General features: G+C 47.6%; 1 protein-coding gene across 5 annotated transcripts in view; it reads right to left on the bottom strand.

Moving 5' to 3' along the window:
* PDE4D (phosphodiesterase 4D) overlaps window positions 1–21041 on the bottom strand; it is a 654687-nt gene that overhangs the window by 293064 nt on the left and 340582 nt on the right. The window contains exon 1 of one of the 5 annotated variants that reach the window (XM_081212805.1): window positions 15467–16887. The exons of the other annotated variants lie outside the window; for them this stretch is intronic. Within the exon in view, the coding sequence (XP_081068931.1) occupies window positions 15467–15519 (53 nt within the window). The 5' untranslated portion in view covers window positions 15520–16887. Of the gene's footprint in view, window positions 1–15466; window positions 16888–21041 lie in introns of those variants that run through there. 5 annotated transcript variants of the gene reach the window in all.

Below are 21041 nucleotides of genomic sequence, written 5' to 3'. Positions count from 1 at the left end.
AACTTTTGGTACGTCCGTCCCCCCCTTATGGACCAACATGGCTCCTACACTGTTTTGTTGTTGGTTTTTTTGGGAGGGGGCTCAAAATGTTCCATTTAAATATTTAAACAAATAAATATAGTGAAAGCTCCAGAAGGGAATCTGTGCTTGTTTGTTGGCATAGAGGCAGAGTTGTCTACGTGGGCAGAACGTAGATCTCTCAATCTATGGGTAGATTTCCAGGTGACTTGGTAAGTTAGGAAGGACTGCTTAATGATAGCAGTAACAAAATATTCCCTCTTCCGAAATTTTATGGTGGAAGTGAAGTCAGATGGGGAATGGAAGAACCATGAGCTTCATCGAGTTCCGATACTCAAATAAATTTTGGGGCTCAGAATTCTTTAATGCTAAATGCATGTCTTTCACTGATCTGGTCAGTGCATTTCAAGGTTCTAGTAAACAAACAAGCAAACAAACAAACAAACCAAGTAGCAGGGCAGAGTCAACGCCTGTATCACTGCAGCCTAACTGGACTGGGCAGAGGCAGGGTGAAAGCAAGGATAGGAGAATACTGACAGGAGCAACAGATTTACTCCACTGCGATGCAAACAGGGCACTACTGCAATGTAGGTTCCACAAGCCTGGGGTTTCCTACCTTTGCTTTACCATACTCTGGTGCAACTCTATTCTACTTTGCTAGGAGCAGAGTTGTGCTAGGAATGGGCTCGTCCAGCAGCAATGTAAACTCATTCTTTGGACCAAGTTAGTTACGGGCACATATCTGTTGCCCAAATGAAAGTCTTTATAAAGAGAGCAGTGTGTTATTAGGGTTCCTTTCATACAACCCATTCAATGAGCGTTCATCCAAATTTGTTGGCACAAAGCTTGCAGGGTGGTTAGATGACGTTGGCTGCCACTGGACCATTCATTCTGATCTGTTACACAACATTGCCTCAAGCAGGTGTTACTCCACAGCTTCTCAAGCATTGCCCCGTCATCTTCCTTACCGCAAAATTCATGTTGTTAATTCTCATTGCATAACCTGAATTTGCTGATATGCACCTGAATCTCACATGCAAAATAGTTGGGGGGAGGGGGTTAGTTTGGAAGAACCCTGTAAGAAGCATTGGGGAAACAAGTTGTGAGGGTTTGATTAGCTGCTTGTGCGTGAAAACGTGCTCCCTCAGAGTTTGTGCGCCCCCACAAACCTCCGTGTGTGACGGAGCTCCTCAGACATGTCTGCTCTAGTCACTAGTAGAGTCCGACAGTGGCTGTCTGCGGAAGCGTTTCCAGCAAAGAAGTTCCTTAACGGAAACGCGTCTCCTGGACTCACGGCGTGACAGTTTCCTGCGAGGTATGGGTCTCCCTATGGGAGACTCCGATACCTCCCCACTGTTCTCGCTGGAAGCCTCCCTGAGCCCTCCCTCCTGCTCGCATTCCCTCAGAGACCCACTCCTCCCCCTGCTGGTCCCTGCTTCAGCAGTTGAGTCTCTTTCATCCTGCTTGAGTCCCTCCACCACCTGATGCTCTGATGGCAGTTCCCTGACATCCACCTCCCCTCCAGGGCCCCCCTCACCCCCTCCCAATTCCTCCCCCCTGGGAGGTGAAGGGCTAAAACCCCGAAACGAATCTTCCTCATCTTCTGACGTCTCGAACAATTCTCTCCATCGATCGTCGTCCTGGCCAGCTGAATCCTCCTCCTCTTCAGAATCTGGGAACCCCTCCAACTCCTCTTCCTCGTCGGTGGTGGCAAAGTATTCCCTTCGGAACCTCGCTACAGGCTGAGGTTTACGTGGGAACCTCTGATGAAAAGTCTCTATTAAAACCTCGTCATTGACATCCTCTGCCCTAACCCAGGTGTTTTCCGACTCCGGTTCCCCTTCCCACATTACCAAATACTCTACTTGATCTCCCTTCCACCTGGAATCGAGGATCTCCGCTACATGGTAGCTGTGTTCCTTCTCCTCCATTGCTGGTCCCCTAGTGACCCTCCCCTCACTGTCTCCTCTATACGGTGACAGCAACGACCTGTGAAAAACTGGGTGCAGCTTCATGTGGTTCGGTAACCGGAGCCTGAAAGCCACTGGATTGACCTGCTGTATGACTTCAAACGGACCCAGCCTTTTGGGTCTTAATTTCTTACAACCTCCTTTGAATGGCAACCCTTGGGTTGACAGCCACACCTGGTCCCCCACCCTGATGCTTTCACCTTCCCTTCTGTTTTTGTCTGCTTGCCTCTTATATTCCTCCTTAGCCCTGTTTAAGTTGAGTTGGAGCTGGCGATGGATCGCTTCCATTTCTTCCACGAACTGTTCTGCAGCTGGAACGCTCCAGTTCTCCCCCTCCCCCCCTGGGAAGGCTCTGGGATGGCACCCGTGATTAGCCAAAAAGGGGCTCATCCCCGTGGACACGTTCTCTGCATTGTTGTAGGCAAATTCTGCCAACGCCAGCTTCTCCACCCAATCATTCTCTCTGTCATTAACATAACACCTCAAATATTGTTGGAGAACCCCATTTGCTCTTTCCGCCTGCCCGTTGGTTTCAGGATGACGGGCCGTCGAGAAATTAACCTCTACATGCAGTAAGCTCATGAGCTTCCTCCAGAACCTGGAAGTAAATTGTTTCCCTCGGTCTGAAACCACCCTCAAGGGGGCGCCATGCAACCTAAACACATTCTCTACAAACAATTTGGCGGTTTCTTCTGCTGTAACCGCATGTGAGCAGGCTATGAAGTGGGCCATTTTAGTTAACAGGTCTACTACAACCATGATGGCTGTTTTCCCTCTAGACCTTGGCAGATCAGTCATGAAATCTATTGCCACTGCTTCCCACGGTCTCTCAGGTGTGGGCAGTGGTTCTAATAAACCAGCCGGCGCCTGCCTCTCCCCCTTGGCTCTTTGGCATTGTTCACACCCTCTCACATACTCCCGCACATCTTCCCTGACCTTGGGCCACCAAAATTCCCTGGTAACCAGCCACATGGTTTTGTGTTGCCCAAAGTGCCCTGCTGTGGGGCTATCGTGCAGCTGCTTGAGTACTTTCTCCCTCAATTCCCCTTCAGGTATATATAACGCTCCCTTATAATACAATGCCCCATTTCTCTCCTCAAAACCACCGGGTTTGTCTTCCTCCCCTCTGAGATCCCTGAGTTTCCCCTGGGCGTATGCATCCTGCACCGTACCCTCTACCAATTCCCTTTGCCCCACCAAAGTCGCCCCACACACCCAGCGGTCCTCTGGAATGATATGGGTTTCTTCGGGTGCTCCCTCCCCCTCCAAATATTCAGGTTTGCGTGAGAGAGCGTCCGCCCTAACATTCTCTGGGCCTGGCACATAACAAATCTCAAAGTTAAATTTGGAGAACTCTTGGGCCCATCTCAACTGCCTTTGGTTGAGCACTCGCGCCGTTCTCCAGTACTCTAGATTTTTATGGTCCGTGCACACTTGCACTTTATGTTGTGCACCAACTAGCAGATGCCTCCATCTCCGGAACGCCTCATGAATAGCAAGCAGTTCTTGGTCGTACACCGTGTAGTTCCTCTCGGATTTGTTCAGCTTCCGCGAGAAGAAGGCACACGGACGCCACTCCGACTCCTCCTTCCCCGGCTGCAGAAGAAGCACCGCCCCTATGGCTCTGTCAGATGCGTCTGTTTCAACCCTTAGCTTCTTTCGTAAATCCACATGCAGAAGTTGTTCTTCAGAGGCGAAGGCCCTTTTCAGTTCCTCAAACGCTCGCTCCGCCTCCGCCGTCCATACAAACTTCTTCTTACTGCTGAGACAGTCAGTGATGGGCGCCGTCAGATGGGCGAAGTTGCGGATGAACTTACGATAAAAGTTTCCAAACCCTAGGAACCTCTGCACATCCTTCTTGGTTTTGGGTGTTTTCCATTCCAGCACTGCCTGTACCTTGCCGGGATCCATGGCCAATCCCTTGTCTGACAGGCGGTACCCCAGGAATTCCACCTCCTTGGTATGGAACCGACACTTCTCCAGTTTGACCCACAGCCTGTTGGCTTGCAGTCTGCTCAACACTTCTCTGACGTCTCTCACATGTTGCTCCTCATTCTCAGAATACACCAACACATCATCTAGAAAGGCAACGCAATTCTTGTAGAGCAAAGGGCCCAGCACGTGGTTCATAAAAGATTGAAAACACGCGGAGCCTGCTTGTAATCCAAATGGCATAACGAGGTATTCAAACGCCCCCAAAGGGGTAAACATGGTGGTTTTCCATTCATCCCCTTTCCTTATGCGTATCAGGTTGTACGCCCCCCTTAGATCCAGCTTTGTGAAAATCTTTCCCTTCCTCACCATGGTCAAAATATCATCAATTCTGGGCATAGGGAACGCCACCGGTTCAGTCACTGCATTCAGCCGCCTAAAATCACATACAAGTCTCGGCTTGTCCGCATTTTTTTTGTCCACAAAGAACACTGGGCTCCCCCCTGCTGCTTTGGACTCTCTGATGAAGCCTCTCTTCAGGTTCTTGTCAATGAACCCTCGCAACTCCTGCATTTCCCTGTCTGACATGGCATACAACTTGCCCACGGGAAGCTGTGCTCCAGGGAGTAAATTGATCTGACAATCAAAGGGTCTATGAGGTGGTAGTTGGTCAGCTTCCTTCTCGCTGAACACGTCGCTGAGATCTGCATACTGTGGTGGTACCTTCACCTTCCCCATTACTTCAGTCCCTGCTAGGGTGGCTTGGGCCCCTACTGAACCCTTCTCCTCTTTGCAGTGTTCTAGGCAATGTGCTGAACCAAAGGACACCACTCTTTGATGCCAGCCAACCAGCGGATCATGTAGAGCTAGCCAGCTCATTCCCAAAATAATGGGAGCGCCTCCCAGGGTGGCCACATTAAACGCTATCAGTTCTGTGTGCCTTGCCACCCTCATTATCATTGGGACAGTCTGCAAGCGGACTCCTCCTCCCAACAACTCCCTGCCATCAATCGTGGTCACCTGCAGGGGGTTGCTTAAAGGGATGGTCTGTATCTGGTGTTCAGCAGCAAACTCCTTGCTCATAAAATTGCAGGAGCTGCCTGAGTCCAATAGCGCCTTTATTTTTAGGGGGTGCCCATTCTGCAGCTCTAGCGACACTTCAATCACTAGAGCAGGTCGAGGAGCTTCTGGCACGGGCACTTTCACTGCTCTTTGGCCTGGCTGCAGTGCCCCAATTGTGGCAACCAGGCGTTGGCTTTTACCTGCTCCGCTCCCCCTTCTTCTCCCCCCTCAACAGCTCCCACCATCCCTTGCCATTCCTTCCTCTGGGGGCAGACTCTGGCAAAGTGGCCTGGCTGTTGGCAGAGATAGCATTTCCGGGGGCCCTTTCCCTCCTTCTTAGCTCCCTCGCTGGTTTTTGAAAATGCGCGCGCGCGCGCTGTTCCGATTTCCATCGGCTCTGCCGGCGGGAAAGCTGGCTCAGGAATGTCTGGAATGCGGAACTCCTTCCAACGTTCCCCTCTCCCTTCCCGCCTCTCCAAGGCTCTTGCCTCCTGCCGCGCTCCTATGGTCAGCGCAGATTTGGTCAGCTGATCCATAGACTCCGCCCTGGGGCTCCGTGCCAGCTCGTCTTTCACCCCCGAAGAAAGACCTTCTTCAAATAGCATTTGAACGGGTGCCGCCGATAAATCCCAACTCAGTCTGTGAATCAGCATGGTAAACTCAGTCCAATATTCACGGACAGATCGACTCCCCTGCTTACAAGCCATTAGCTGTCTGCGCACCACCCCTTCCTCAATATCGCTGGAAAACATGATATCCATTGCACGAAAGAACTTCATTGTGTCCTTTAGTATGTCATTGTGCGTTGCCATTAGGGGTCGAACCCAGTCTCTAGCCCCTTTCTCAAGATGCCCAATTACAAAAGCAACTCGCGATTCCTCATCAGGGAACTCATCGAACTGCACATTAAGGGCATATTGCATCTCTGTCCTAAAAGCATGGTAGTCCTTGGGGTCCCCCCCAAATTTCTGCACCAATCCTGGTACCTTTCTGGGGAATTGAGTGGCTCTCCCCTTCTTGTCTGCATCCTGAGCCCTTCTCTCCTCCAGCCTCGCCGTCTGCAGGGCCAGTTGAACCTCCAACGCTCGGTATCTATCTTCCAAGCTTGGACCAGCTCCAGCCCCTGCTCCTCCGGTTCCGGTTGGTTCGCTCATGATGCCTTCTCTTGCACAGGCAGCGTACAAAGACTGTCGGACTGCTGTGAGGGTTTGATTAGCTGCTTGTGCGTGAAAACGTGCTCCCTCAGAGTTTGTGCGCCCCCACAAACCTCCGTGTGTGACGGAGCTCCTCAGACATGTCTGCTCTAGTCACTAGTAGAGTCCGACAGTGGCTGTCTGCGGAAGCGTTTCCAGCAAAGAAGTTCCTTAACGGAAACGCGTCTCCTGGACTCACGGCGTGACAGTTTCCTGCGAGGTATGGGTCTCCCTATGGGAGACTCCGATACCTCCCCACTGTTCTCGCTGGAAGCCTCCCTGAGCCCTCCCTCCTGCTCGCATTCCCTCAGAGACCCACTCCTCCCCCTGCTGGTCCCTGCTTCAGCAGTTGAGTCTCTTTCATCCTGCTTGAGTCCCTCCACCACCTGATGCTCTGATGGCAGTTCCCTGACACAAGTGTTTGCTTGTTGATCCATTGCTGCTGCTGCAGCTACAAAGCAAATTGTTCTTTAGCTGTCGCTGAAAAGATAATAAAAAAATTCCTTCCAGTAGCACCTTAGAGACCTATTGCAGTCGTTTAACAGTCGTCAACAGGTTTACCACACCTATCAGCCAATCACCCATTCCCACTACCCTTCTGAGTAATACCCCTCCCCACCCTCTCACTATATATAAAGGTCTGGTGACTTCTGTTTCAGTGTATCTGAAGAAGTGTGCATGCACACGAAAGCTCATACCAATAACAAACTTAGTTGGTCTCTAAGGTGCTACTGGAAGGATTTTTAAAATTTTGTTTCAACGATGGCAGACCAACACGGCTACCTACCTGTAAATAGAACTGAAAAGATAGGTTCTTTGAGCAAAATCGAAAGAAAAAAGAACCAGAATTATATCAGAATGCTTATTATTATATTGTGCTCTGTTGCACACAGAAAAGGTGCTTTACTGCATTTGAGCAGTGACCTTAACAGGGAGCGAAGCATATTAAGATTGGTATTGAGCCTCGGGATTACGTACCTTTCCCATTTACCAGCCCCATCTGAAAAGTACTGCATGCAAACATTTTTAACCAGCCTAGATTTGGTTTAGTCAAGCCTTTAACGGCTATTTTTATGGATGGGCAAGGTCCAATTCCCAGCCTGAAACAAGGAACTCCTTCGCCATATCTTGTGTCTGCCAGAGACAGGGTTCAGGCCACGCGCCAGACACCAAACCCTTGTTTCCTGCATAACAAGAACAGCTGGTTAGAGGGGGGGATGGGACTGTGGGCCATGCAAGCCAAAAGGCAGAAATCTTTGGCCAGGGCTCTTTTAGCCAGGTCCTCAAATGCCAAGGAAAAAAGCAATGACACACACTGCTTACTTCCATATAAAGCTTAGTGCTGGGCTAGGAGGTGAGAGAACAGGCTTGTATATGCAGTTTGCAAAAGACCAGCAAGTAAACAGAAGTGATGGCTCAGTTGGTAGAGCATGAGACACTTAATGGCAGGGGTGGGGCCTCACTTTGGGCAAAAGCTTCCACTCGATGACCCCCGTGGACTCTTCCAACTCTACAATTCTATGATCTCTCACCAAGTAAGCAAATGATTATCAGACTTGGAAAAGCTGGATCAAGTTCATCCATTTTTCTGAAATAATTAAACTGAATAGTTTAAACTGGGTTCTGAACAAATGTGCAATTAATTGGTGCTATTTTGAAATGTATTCTGTTACTATTTTCCTTACTGGGTTGTGCAGTAACTGTACAATCTGCCATTCTGAGTAATGCCTTTTATAGAGTAGAGTGGGAGGCGATGGGGATGAGTCTATGGAACCAACAGGGTGGGGGGTGGCGGCCTGAAAAAGGTCTTGGAACCACTGGTGTAAATCAGCCTTGCCTTATTAATGAGCTACTCCCACAGCGGTGCAGTGGAGGGAGGACATGAGGGTGAAACAGGAGCGGCATCATCTACATGGGGCTGCACTGGAAGACAACTTGGAAACTTCAGCTGATCTGAAATGCGGCAGCCAGATTACTAGCTGCTTTAAAACAGCTGTAAAACAGCTGCACTGTTTGCCATTTCGTTCCCAGGCCCAATTTAACGTGCTCATGTTGGTGTTTCAATCCATAAATGTCTAAAGGACTTTCTCCTTCCCTACAGACCCTCTTAGCTGCTGAAATTGGCAAAGGGGGTCCTCTTGGTAGTTCCTCCACCCTCAGACGCTTGGGGAGGGAGAAGTGACGGCTGGGAGAGGGCATTCTCTGTGGTGGCCCCCAAACTGGGGAACTCCCTCCCCACAGAGGTCCGCGTGGCACCTTCATTGTACAGCTTCCGGAGAATGCTTAAGATATGCACCTCTTTCCCTCGGCTTTTGACACTTGAGGCATATGTTTTTAGGACCCACCTTGTTTTTCTGTGGCTAAGTTGCTTTAAACTGTTTTTTATATTGTGTTTTAATGTTGTAAACCACGCTAGGACCTTGGGGTGAAGGGCGGTTAATAAATAAACAAATAAATCATCCGCCAGAGTAAACGACAGACTCTCCTTTCTCTAGAAAGTCCTTCGAGATTCACTGTTGTTGTTTATAACAAACTAGCATAGGTGAGCTCAGAGAAGGAAGATAATGATTAAATAGAAGTTGGATGCAGCAGTCTTCAATTCTGGGCTTTCCTCTGGGGTAGAACTATGGGGGCCGTCACAATGAGACCCTGCACTTCAGCATTTACCAGTACACCACTGATCACCTGCTTGACTGGGCAATTATTTTCATAATTACTATGTTCCACCACCACCACACAACTCCTTTAAAATACACTTTCCTGCTTTTTGAATCCACTGCCTTTTGTCCTATTGTCTATAGCAATTCACTCTAATTTCACTGCTTTCTTCCTTAATAAAAAAATACAGTACTTAGCTGGGGCCAAGGCAGTGTGAAGTAGACCTTTACTAATCCTCATGTCTTGGATACTACTCTGTCTCTCTGTCGTTAATTACAAGGTTTCTCCCCTCTTCTGACTCATAGCTGACTCATGTTCCATTCAATTGACTGGCCATTTTAAGTCCTCCGCCTGTCTCTCCCCATTAGTCTTTAATATTAATTTCCATTTTTCACTTATATTCATTTGTTTTGTCCCAGAATGTGCCAGGATTAGCACTCATCGTTATAAGGTTTTGGCATACTTACAAGCTAACTGTCCACATTAACATGACAATTTGAGGCTCGGAGGTTGATGCAATCCCTCTCAGTGCCATGACATCTGCCGATCTCATGAACACGTTTTCTAAGTTATGCAGAAATGTGCCAAACAGAACAGAACTAAAACTAGGATAACAAAATGCCCTAAGGACCACATTTCCTATTAAGGACCATGCTTCCTATTAATATTTCATTATATCTCTTCTTATAGCAGCCTTTTCAGCCAACATTTTCAGGAGAGTGTTTTACAAATATGCCCATCAATGTGAATACCAAGTGAAAGACTGTCAAACGTCTTGCTAACAATACATGATAACTATTGTATTATTCATATGAATGAAACCAATTCTCTAACACACCTGCACATTGTCTTGCTACTGATGCTTGGAAACCATGCCCTTCCTCTGTGCATGATGGAAGCAACGTGGGGGACATGGGGGGGGGAGGACAATCATCACCATGTCCTAGTAGCAACAAAGTTTTGTGCAAAAACATAAGAACGTAAGAAGAAGAGGCTGGATCAGGCTGATCTAGTCCAGCATCCTGTTTTCGCAGTGGCCATGTGGATGCCTGTGGGAAACCTGATTGCAGGACCCAAACACAAGAGCACTCTCCCCTGCTGTGGCTTCCAGAAACTGGCATTCAGATGCATTGCTGCCTCCAGCTGTGGCTGGCATGGCTGGCATCCATCTGTCTCAAAAGACAATGGAGTGTGCCTCCAGGGATGAAGTCAAACTGCTGCATTAGCAGCACCAAAGTCCAGGGTGCAAGCCTGGGCAGTGTGTATGGAGATCCTGGGCTGCCCAGACAACAAGACCCTCCTCTCTGACTCACTGATGTGGTCCAAAGCAAAGCAGAGCAATACATTTGGCACCAGGAGTTGCCAGAAGGAGGCGTACATGGCACCATCCATCTGTCTTACGGACTCCACTGCAGATTTGTGTAGTGTTTAATAGCCATCAATAGCTCTCTCTTCCATGAAATTGTCTGAACTGTCTCCCTGGGAACAAGTTTCATAGTTTCACCATTTGTTGTGTGAACAAGTACTTTCTTTTATCCATCTTGAATCTTCCAACAATCCTTTGAGCATAAGCAAACCAACCTATTCTGAGTTTTAAAAACAAAACAAAACCCAGGTATAGTATTAAACTGGCCAACATACCAAAGTGGGCCATGATCTTAAGCTACACATCCCAACACTTTATCAAGTCCACGCTAGAGGATGTTCATGCTCAGAAGAATAACTGGAGTGTGTCTGTTCCATCCCAGACTCCCTATGACAGGAGGTGAATCAGCCAAAAGACACCTCCTGGCAAGGCAAGGCCATGTGGTCAGGGTCCTGGTCACCAGAGTCCATGCCTAGCCAACTCAAAGGCTTCATACTGTCCACCAACTGTACAGCATGATGCTGCACATTTTTAGTTTCTGTTATGCCTCAAGGAGAAACAAAGGAACATAGGAAGGTTGCCTTGCTCCATATTGGACTAGTTTGTCCGTCCAACCTAGTACAGCTTACTCAAGTATAGCTTCTTCCAGTAAACATTTTTCAATTGGACATGCCAGGAATCGAACCTAGGACCTTTCACACACGCAAGGGACATGCTCTGCTGCTGAGCCTAAGGACTTGTGTAGCTCACAAGGCTGCATCTCAGACAAGGCGGTTTCGACTTAAAGCTCTACAGAGTCCCAGATGTGTAAACCCGGTGAATTGTGAACGGCACATTCTTACTGCTACCCTAAAAGCTGTACAAGATACATAGAATGTTTTTATTCACTGTCCTGCGGGAAGAACAAACAATCACATCCAAAACCACAAAGTATTACAACCTACCTTCTATATTAAGAACCAGGAAAAGATCTACAATCCTTATCTGACTATAAGGTAGATCCTGTAATTAAGCAGCATGCTTATTTTTATTTGATTTGGTATTAACATAAGGCTGCATGAGGAAATCCAGTCAATAAGCTGTTAAGTGTTGAAGGTGTTGGAAATAAAGAATATATATATATATATATATATATATATGCTGAACATCCTTCACAAATGCATTCTAATCTCAACAGAGTTTATCCCAGTAAAAACAGTGTTCTTCCTTACTACTAAAAATCCACCAAGAAACACAGCCTTTTCTTTATGGAAGGGGTAGGGAACCAGATGTTGCTGGACTAAAGTACCATCAATCCCGGACCACTGGCCATGCTGGCTGGAGCTGACAGGAGCTGAAGTCTAACAACACCTGGAGGGCTGGAGGTTCCCTATCCCTGCCTTACATTGTCATCCCAAACCATCAGTGCCAGTTCCAGGTTTTGATGGAGTTGGGCCCCCCGAGTGCAACCCAACCCCAACCACAAAAGTTGCCTCTTTCTCTTGGACTCAATCTGCACAACCTTCCAGAGGGAGAGGTAAAGGGAGCAAAGAGGTTTCTGCTCCTCTTATTGCCAGATCACTCAGAAATGGCAACTGACCGGGTTATAAGACCAGGAGTCTCAAGATGGGCAGTGCCCCCAAGGCATCACAGCTGCCCCATGTCAACCAGTTCATTTCTTTGTACCAATTGCTACTAAAGTAATTCTGTCCTTCCACCCATAGAGTCCATTCCTCATTAGGTCTCATATTCTAAGAACTATCTTGGAAACATAGGATACTTCTTTAAACCAAGTCAGATCATTAATTCATCGAGGTCAGCACTGCCCATGGTTGACCGGCAGCAGCTCTCCAGAGTTTCAGGGGGGAACCCATCCTAGTCCTAGCTGGAAATGTTGGGAGATGGAACCTGGGACCTTTTGCAGGAAAAGCATATTCTCTGCTGCTGAGCTATGACACTTGGATACTGCTAAAAGCGAGTCTGAGCATCCTATATCATTGATACACATATGTGGAGAGCAGACAGAAAAGAGATATTTGAAAGCCACCCTAGCCAATGTTACAAAAAGGCAGAGCGGCCAATGAGCCAGGCTGAGCCATGTCTAACCATATCAAGAACCAGCCCTGAAGCATAATTTGCTGAACCAGGAACCACACCTGCCTTCTGCAGGTCAGGATTCAGTTTCAACTTACTGGCCATCATTCAGCCCAACACTGCATCCAGCCACTGGTCCATGACCACCTCACCCTATTTCTGCCAGGAGTGTGTGCAGGAGCCAGGCCCTGTGACCGGTAGGGCTTCGCAGGACTGGGGCTTTCCTAAGTTTGTTCTGAAGAGGAAAGGCACGGCCGCACAGGTGAGGCCGGTTGGTAACTCACAGCACCTGGTGGCAAGAGCCAGGAAGGGATATAAGGTCAGCATTTCCCTTTGGCCCTTTGCCACAGCAACACGCTCCCTGCCTTGGGCTTCTTGGCTCCTTGCTTCCTGATCCCCGGACCCTTGGTTTCTTGGCTCCTTGCTTCCTGACCCTCAGACCCTTGGCTTCTTTACTCCCGGCTCTCTGACCCTTGGACCGTTGGCTTCTGGACTCCTGGCTTCTGGACTCCTGTTCCTGCTCCTACCCCACCATCTTGCCCCCAGTCCCGACGTCCTCCGCCAGGACTTTGACCACCCGTAAACCGGGCAGTGACAATTTCTCTGTTACCTGCCTGTTGATGCCATTGTGCCCCAAATCTCCCCACAAGTTTCCTATACATGTTAAACAGCACTGGGGACAGGATGGAGCCTTGTGGCATCTCACCATCTAATAGCCAAGCTGCCAAGGTACTCTCAGCAAATATTGTGACGTGAAACTGACCCGCAGATACAAGCAAAACCACTTTAACAAAGTGTCCCACTCTCTACTCCCAAGCCACAAATATGAAAAGCACAAACAGGGTCACATTCCTTATCTCTCTTCCAATAAAGGTAACCCATCAATGCCAATCCAATCCCAAACCCAGGCCTGAATCCAGGATCAGAGGCTGAATGCCTATGGAAACCAATCACTTGAAAAACAACATTGAGAGAGGGCTATTGTGCTCATGTCCTGCCTGGGGGCTTTTCCATAGGATGATAGACTTGACATGCCTTTGTTCCAGGGCTCTTCTTTTGCCCTTCTTCAGAGGTATCATGCTTCCAAGCTAATGCCACATAGCTGTTTTCCATTCAGTGCCTGAAGGTGGATTTGGGATCATTCAGCTAAAGACATGGAACCTGTGACCCTCCAGCTGTTGATGGACTTCAATTCCCTTCATCCCTGACCACTGACCATGCTGGCTGGGGCTGATGGGAGCTGTAGTTCAACTACCATCATAAGAGCTCCCCATCCCTAAAGGCTAATTCACAAAGACTTTCCTTCCCCTGCAAAGGTTTGAGTGTAGCTTCTTTTCTTTCTTTCTTTCTTTCTTTCTTTCTTTCTTTCTTTACCCAATGCTTGCTTTATACAGTCTTTGCACATGAATGGGGATGCTAACATGCTACCCCTACCTGTTCTGAACTAGAGCTTTTCCTTCTTTTTAATGGCACACATAAATGGAAAATGGAGAGAGGGGAATTGCACTATCTCTGGAATCCGTTGCCTGAAGCTCCATGTTTCATGGTAAGGCAAACCATGGTTTACCAATTTCCCTTTAGGTATGCTGCTTATTTGTAGTCTGACCAGGCCAAAGCACATCCGTCAGAAAGTTTCAGGGGCTTTGTCCAGCCTTTGACTGGATCAATGTCAGGTGTGAGTGGTCTTTTCCATGACGTGTAAATAAATATGTGGTAAGACAGCAACAATTGCAACACTGACCCAGGATGATCCCAAACTGAGCTGATGGTGAAGAGGCCCTGCATCAAATTTCCCACCTGCTTCAGTTTCACACACAAAGAACTTTTATTATCACAGATGGAAAGTTAGAAGGCTGGCAGAAGAAAAATGAAACTCAAATGCAGGGGGATGGGAATAACTTTTAAAATATTGATATTTTAATGACTCATTTACTGATCACATATGCTCTCTTTTATATGTGACAGATTTAAAAAAATGGTATATGTAAGGAAAACTGACATAAGGATGAGGGTGGAAATGTTCACTGGAGAAGAAAAGGAAATTTTGGATTTCTACAGTTACGTATGATGTTTCAGCGATGCTGATGCTGCCACCCAATGCCTTTAAATGTATTGCTTCGGTGCTGAGGAGAGCAGTATTCAAGACAAGAAGCATCAATTAATAAAGCTTTTAACCAAGCACCACATTAATTGGGTCGCTTGGAAAAACCCCTCTTCCTGTTACTCCATTATAATCTTCATAATGGATGTGTTACAGCAATCCAAGAGGCTCCCTCTCTGCACCACTTTTAAATAAATAACATGGAATCTTGCCATGCCTGACAATGCATAGGTACTAGGACCTTTTTGAAAGCAAGCCTCCTCCCACCACTAAAAAATAAATAAAATCCTAGTCATTCTTTTATCAATCTTCCCATACCTATGCATTATCAGGCATTGTTAAACAGTATGCTCTAGAATAAGCAGATTTGTCCACTTTCTAGAGCATACTGTTTAACAACCGTGTAAGCAAACCCATCTTATTATATAACAAAATAGAAAGGGTTATATTAAGTCACACTGCCCGGATTGTATAAGGGAGCAAAAAATAATAAAAATATGCAACTAATCCCTGATGTTTCTTTGACGTTGCACACAAAAGAAGGGAGGGGAAAATAGTCCCTTGGCATGCATTTCTTAGAGAAAGCATCATTCGTATTCTGGTGCATACCCTAGCAAAAAGGGGGTGGGGCAGAGGGAGGAGAGGAGGAAAAGCAGAAAGGAAAAGGGAGGAAAAACAGCCCTTTTCACCAAATACCCCTTCACTGGAGCAGGAAAAGACTTGTCTGGAAAAACACTGAACCTAAGAATTGACTTGAAAGAGTTAAAACAAAAACAGAAGTTCTATTTTCTGTTAAAGTCATCAAATTCAACAAGGCGACAGAAAGGGGAGGGAATGTGTTTTCATGGTGCTGGATTAAAGGAAAAACAAGAATGACATCATAAAATGTACACATTCTCCCTGCTGGGTTTCTCTTGTGTTGTAAAACTTGCATGACGTCCCCAGTGTGGGATTTATTTATTTTTAATGCACCTCTCGATTACAGTTCCTCACTTGCATCGCCATCCCTTGGTGCTAAGGAATCGATTGTCACAGCATACAGCAAACAAGTATTGGGATAACTCCACATTGAAGTGTGCAGCAGTTTACTCACCATATCCACGAATGCCTCCTGAATGGAAAATTGTTTACATGCATCATGTTCATGGTTCTATCGGCCTCAGTCTTTTCCTTGTCCAAAAGCTTTATCTGTTACGGAATTCATAGATACATTCCGCAACAACTGCAGCATCAATTAGTGTCATGGGCTATTGCAAAAAAGTATTGTATTCCACATAAGTGAGAATCTCCAGGATTCAAGGGCAGAATTTCCAGAAGGTTTTCTAGCTATGTGTCCATCCATTAATGCAACTCACTAGTATTTCGTTTTTTAAAAATCACAAAAGGAATCATATATGTTTAACAACTTATCCTAAATGAAGGCAACGGTTCCCCTTGATAAATCCCAGGTATAAATTAAAGCATCTTCTTGTGCAGCAGCATTTTAGACAGTAGGAAAAGGTTAGTCAAAAGAGAGTTTCTTGCCATCTGTGCTAGATCAGTTTTTAAGAGGAAATGCAAAACTTCACATGGTTTTGCCATGCTGTCCTTTAGAAACAAGTATTGCTTTTTCTTCCTTCTCAAACACATATTCATCAGTGGTTGCTTTAATTGTGTTTCCTCTCTTTGCAAGAAAGACCAGACAAAGAATGGAAGCTGATCCAATGCAGAGCAAACTTTTCATCTGGAAATGTAGGCTCTCCACTCTCTGCCTGATAGGAGGGAGCCTTAAGGAAGTGTGTTATGCTATTTTCCTGCTCCATAAGATAAGACTACAATGAAATACCATTATGCACTGAAGCTGTTGTCATGACCCCACTCCAAGTTGCCATTTAACCCCATAATAAAGCTGTCTTCTACCTGGAAGAAAAAATAACTAATGCTGCAATACCACACACACTTAGGAGGTAATAAGTCCCATTAAAACCACTGAGGCTTACTTCTGAGTAAACACACCGACGGTCGTGATGGAAGTAATCGATTCCTTTGCTGCAGAGCCTTGTTTTCTAACTAAATATTCTACTTTGCATTTAAAACTATGTGTGCACCTCCACGTCTTGGCAGAATTAGGCGGAGAGTTTCAAGTCCTAAGTAATCAAAGAATCCCTTCCCTGGAGTTTCTCCTCTTCTTTTTTTCCAGTTTCCCCCCCGCCAGCAATCGGCTTCTCAACACCGGTTATTCTTACTCCTGAACGTCTGGCCACATCCTTGGATAGGTAGAGCGTGAAGTTCAGGCAAAGCCAGCCTTAGACCTTCCGGACCAAACGATGCAGCAGGCAGCAGGATGTTGCTGGTCTCCTCCTCCTGCGTCCCCTTCGACCCCCTTTGTCTCCTTTTCTTACGGAAGGGCTCAGGACACTTGCAGGCGAGTCTGTGCCACGAGAATTGTGCAGCAGAATTAGCTCCAGGCTGCAGCGAGCGCGGCTGCCCGACAGAGGATGTGCTCGCGTCAAGGGGCCCCTCTAGGTGGGTTCTCCATCCTGCCACCGCGGCTCCTCTGGCGCTTTTCACCGACGGCTCCGAGAGGGGCGCCGCTCCGTTATAGCAAAAGGTGGGTGGCAGAAAATAGAGCTGTGCCTTTTTAAAAAATATTTAAAAATACACAAAACCCGGCATGCCTACCTTCCAAGCGTCCTGCTGCTTAAAAGCAAGCAAGACGCCAAATATTCCACCAGCCTATTTTGCAAGGTTTGCTTTTTTCTTCTTCTTTTGGAATGACATGACGTTCAACCTCCCTCTTTTGTTTCTCTCCCCCCCCCCTCGCTAAGGGGCGGGAGCGGGGCGGGGACGCTCACCAGGTCCACCCGGGCTTTGCATCGCCCAAGCAGCCGTCGTGACGGATCAGGCTCCCCACTCAGCTATTTGGGGAGGAAATCCTGTACGACGAGCGTCACACACAAGGACAACAATCCCATAAACGGCTCGCCCGGTCATAAAAGGCTCCTTGCCGAGGAGTGTCCGCGATAAGAGGCGCCGCGAACGCGCTCTTTTGGCGCTGCCTATTTCCTCTACGCCGGCGCGCCGGGCTGCTGCGCGCAGCAGCTGCGCGCCTCTCCAAGGAGCCCGCGGCCCTGTGGTCATCTGAGAGCGAGAACCAGGCAGCAAGCTATTGGGGACTAAGGGGATCTTGGGGGCGAAGGTGCCTTTGTTAGGAACAAAGCAGCTGCTGCTGCCGATTGGTGGGAGGTAGACCGGGCGCTCTCCTCCTTCCCGCCCCCCACCGGCTGCTGAGACCGGGGCTCCGGGAAGGTAGAAGGGGGTGTGGCGACGGGGCGATTGCCAGGCGAGTCACGCTACTCCAAGTTTCCTTCTCTCTCTCTCTCTCTCTCTCTCCCCCGCTCCCCACCCAGCTGCATTTCCAATACATGACGGGTCAAGCGGGGTTGCAGATTGGAGGAGCATGCAGGAATACTGTAGTGAAATAATAAATGCCTCCATCAAAGAAACGTTTGCGATTCAGTTTCCTTTCTCGTTTGAGCTGCAGGTTGGTTGGTTGGTTAAATACCTCTGCAAAGTACATTGAAAGGAAACACGGAATGGAAAAACAAAATGAAAATGAAATGGAAAAGCACCATTTCAGCCGAACGCAGCCTTTGGCCAGTTCCATTCAGAGCCTGCATTCTCTCTCCAAGCTGTTGGTAAAGGCTATGACTCATCTTGCTGTAGAATGTCTTGTACGCCGTGGATGCGACACTATTTTTTTCCTTCCTTTTTTCCCTCCCTTTTTTTTTTTTTTTGACTGAAACGCTGGGATTGCCTAAAAGCGTCTGGGTTCTTGGCGCAGTACAAGAGAGGGAGATTCTGCCCCAAATAACAGTATGCGTAATAAAGAAACGCAGCACGCAGCCACCGGCCGGAGAGTGTAAAAAATATCAATATATACAAACACGCAAGGATGAGTTCACACGTGCCTGGCACTTGGTGGTAAGTGCTGCCCCACTCGGAATGGACTGCCTTGGAAGGCAGCGGACTCCCCTTCATTGGAGGTTTTTAAACAGGTTTCTTTAGCTGTGATTCCTGCCTTGCACGGGGTTGGACTAGATGACCCCTGGGATCCCTTCCAACTCTATGATCACTGCAGCATGAAGCAATGAATGGGGAAGAACAGCCATGACAGATCATACACCAGAAGCAACATTCTCATTTCATCACACTATGCAGCCAAGCTCCTGTGTGTAACCTCCTTCCAGTAACACAGATCCCTGTACAAGTCTGATCAGGATGCACAGACAGTGCCAGACAGAGGCAAAGGGGAAAGCACCACGCACATAAGCTGCACTCCTGCCACCCTGGTGGAGGCTGGTGGTACCTTAGGGGAAATGGGGCACGGCCCCACCAACCTCACCCACCTGGCTTCTTACAGCTACTCCAGGAAGTGGCACTGCCTATCAGCTTCCTCCTCCGCAGTCTCTGTGTTGTACAACTAAGCAGGGAAGAGGACAGGGACAAAACCAGCTGGCTCTCAAGCTGGAATATCTCAGTTGCTAGCGCATGAGACTCTTAATCTCAGGGTCATGGGTTTGAGCCCCACATAGGGCAAAAAGTTCCTGCACTGCAGAGGGTTGGACTAGATGATTCTCATGGTCCCTTCCAATTCTACAATTCCGTGATTCTATTATTCTGCCTGCCATTGGCTCTGGCTCCACCTGCTGCTGTGCTCCCTGACATGAAAGTTACTGAGAGATTGGCTTGGCATGTGTCTGTTTGCTCCCTTTTTTGCATTGTCTCTTAGCACATCATTTCTCTCCCCCCCCCCCCAATGTGTGCATGAATTGGCATGCATGAAAGAGAGGGGGCGGGGAAATAAATAGATGGTGGTACTGTAAGGTCAGGGTTTGGAGACAAAAGTCTAGGTCCTCGCTCAGCAGATGAGAAGGAGAGTTTTGCAATAAGTGAAATAACAGTTATGGAGCCCTATAACCCACTTAAGACCATTAGGTTCAGAGTCTAAAATTATCTAACAGCACCACTGGAATTGGACCATGGCTGAAGTGCTCCGGGATTCACTGCAAAAGATCCCCCAAACTTGTTTTCATGCAAAAACTTCGAGTTGACCATTCTTGCCCACTAAGAAGTGCCCCATATGGTGTTGAATTGTCAAGGCCAAATCAATATCAAGAGATAAGTCCCATGCCAATGCATAAAGAAAGGAAACAAAACATTCCAACATAGGAGCCTACCAGGTTATTCCAGGTTAAACTACTTGCCCATACAGGTTAAACTATTTGTCTCAGAATTGTCTATTAAGTATTATCTACTCTGACCGTCAGTGTCTCTCTGGGATCTCAATACTTAATAACATTATACAACTCTGTAAGCGAAATAAATGTTTAACATTCATCTGAATTTTAATCTTCTTTATTAGAAAGGGCAGTTGTGAGTATTAAATAAAACAATTCTAAATGGAAAATGTGGTGATGTCTTTGCTAATGCTGAAGGCTTGGTGTTTCATTAGTTGGATTAGCCATATTTTCCATAATTGGAAGTTCTGACATGTCTGCTTTCAGCTTTCCTCAGAGATCAGATTGCTCTGAAGTCAGAAGTCAGGGTTAGATTTGTCCTCCTCTGCCACTGCAGCCCTCATGGCTTAGGAACTACTTCCCCAACCCCTGATCTTACGTGGTGGTGGGCTGTGTGTGAATAACGCAGCAAGGGAGGCAGAAGCTGTTAGCATACGACAGTCCCATCCCAGCAGTCCTGCTTAAGCAAATACAGTCTTCCCTGCTTCAGACAGTTGCCCTCCATCTCACAGTGAAGGTTGGAGCTAGCATACTTGTTCCCATTGCACCCTGCACATCCTACACCTTCAGACAGCCACAGCTTCCCCCAAAGAGTGCTGGGAATGGTAGTTCATTAAGAGCGCTGAGAGTTGTTAGGTGATGCTTATTCTCCTCAGAGCGTGACAATTCCCAGAGTTCCCAAGAAAGGAGGCCTTGATTGCTTCAGCACTCGGGGGGCTCCTAACAACTCTCAGGAAACTTTGGGGAAAGCCATGTATGATTCTGCTTTAAAGGTATAGTTTAGACAGGGCCTAAAGCAGAAGCTGGGATGCAGGTGGCGCTGTGGGTTCAACCACAGAGCCTAGGGCTTGCTGATCAAAAGGTCGTTGGTTCAAATCCCCATGATGGGGTGCAGTGGCGTAGCGTGGGTTGTCAGCACCCGGGGCAAGGCAAGTAATTTGCGCCCCCTAACCCGTGGATTTGCGCCCCCCTAACCCTAACCCCCAGATGTTGCGCCCGGTGCGGCCGGCCCCCCCTGCACCCCCCACGCTACGCCACTGATGGGGTGAGCTCCCATTGCTCTGTCCCAGCTCCTGCCAACCTAGCAGTTCAAAAGCACATCAAAGTACAAGTAGATAAATAGGTACTGCTCCGACGGGAAGGTACAGGAGCAGCTCTGGGACCATGAGGCATTTAACCCTTTCTCCCAACACCATTTCCTCAGTTTAAATCCCCCATCCCACTGAGTGTTGCCGCCTGTCCTGTATAACACAGGATTGCCCTGTGTTTCAATGTGAAATGTTACAACATTCTCTCTCTCTTTGCCAAATTAGGGTCTTTTCCCAATGCATGTGTTTGAAAGGGTGTATGAAAGGTCATATATTTAAGCTCTGAGTAGCCAAGCACAGG

The sequence above is a fragment of the Podarcis bocagei genome (assembly GCF_964188305.1).
Source record: "Podarcis bocagei genome assembly, chromosome: 11".
In the NCBI taxonomy this organism is placed as follows: domain Eukaryota; kingdom Metazoa; phylum Chordata; class Lepidosauria; order Squamata; family Lacertidae; genus Podarcis; species Podarcis bocagei.
This window is presented reverse-complemented; position numbering and strand designations above follow the sequence as displayed.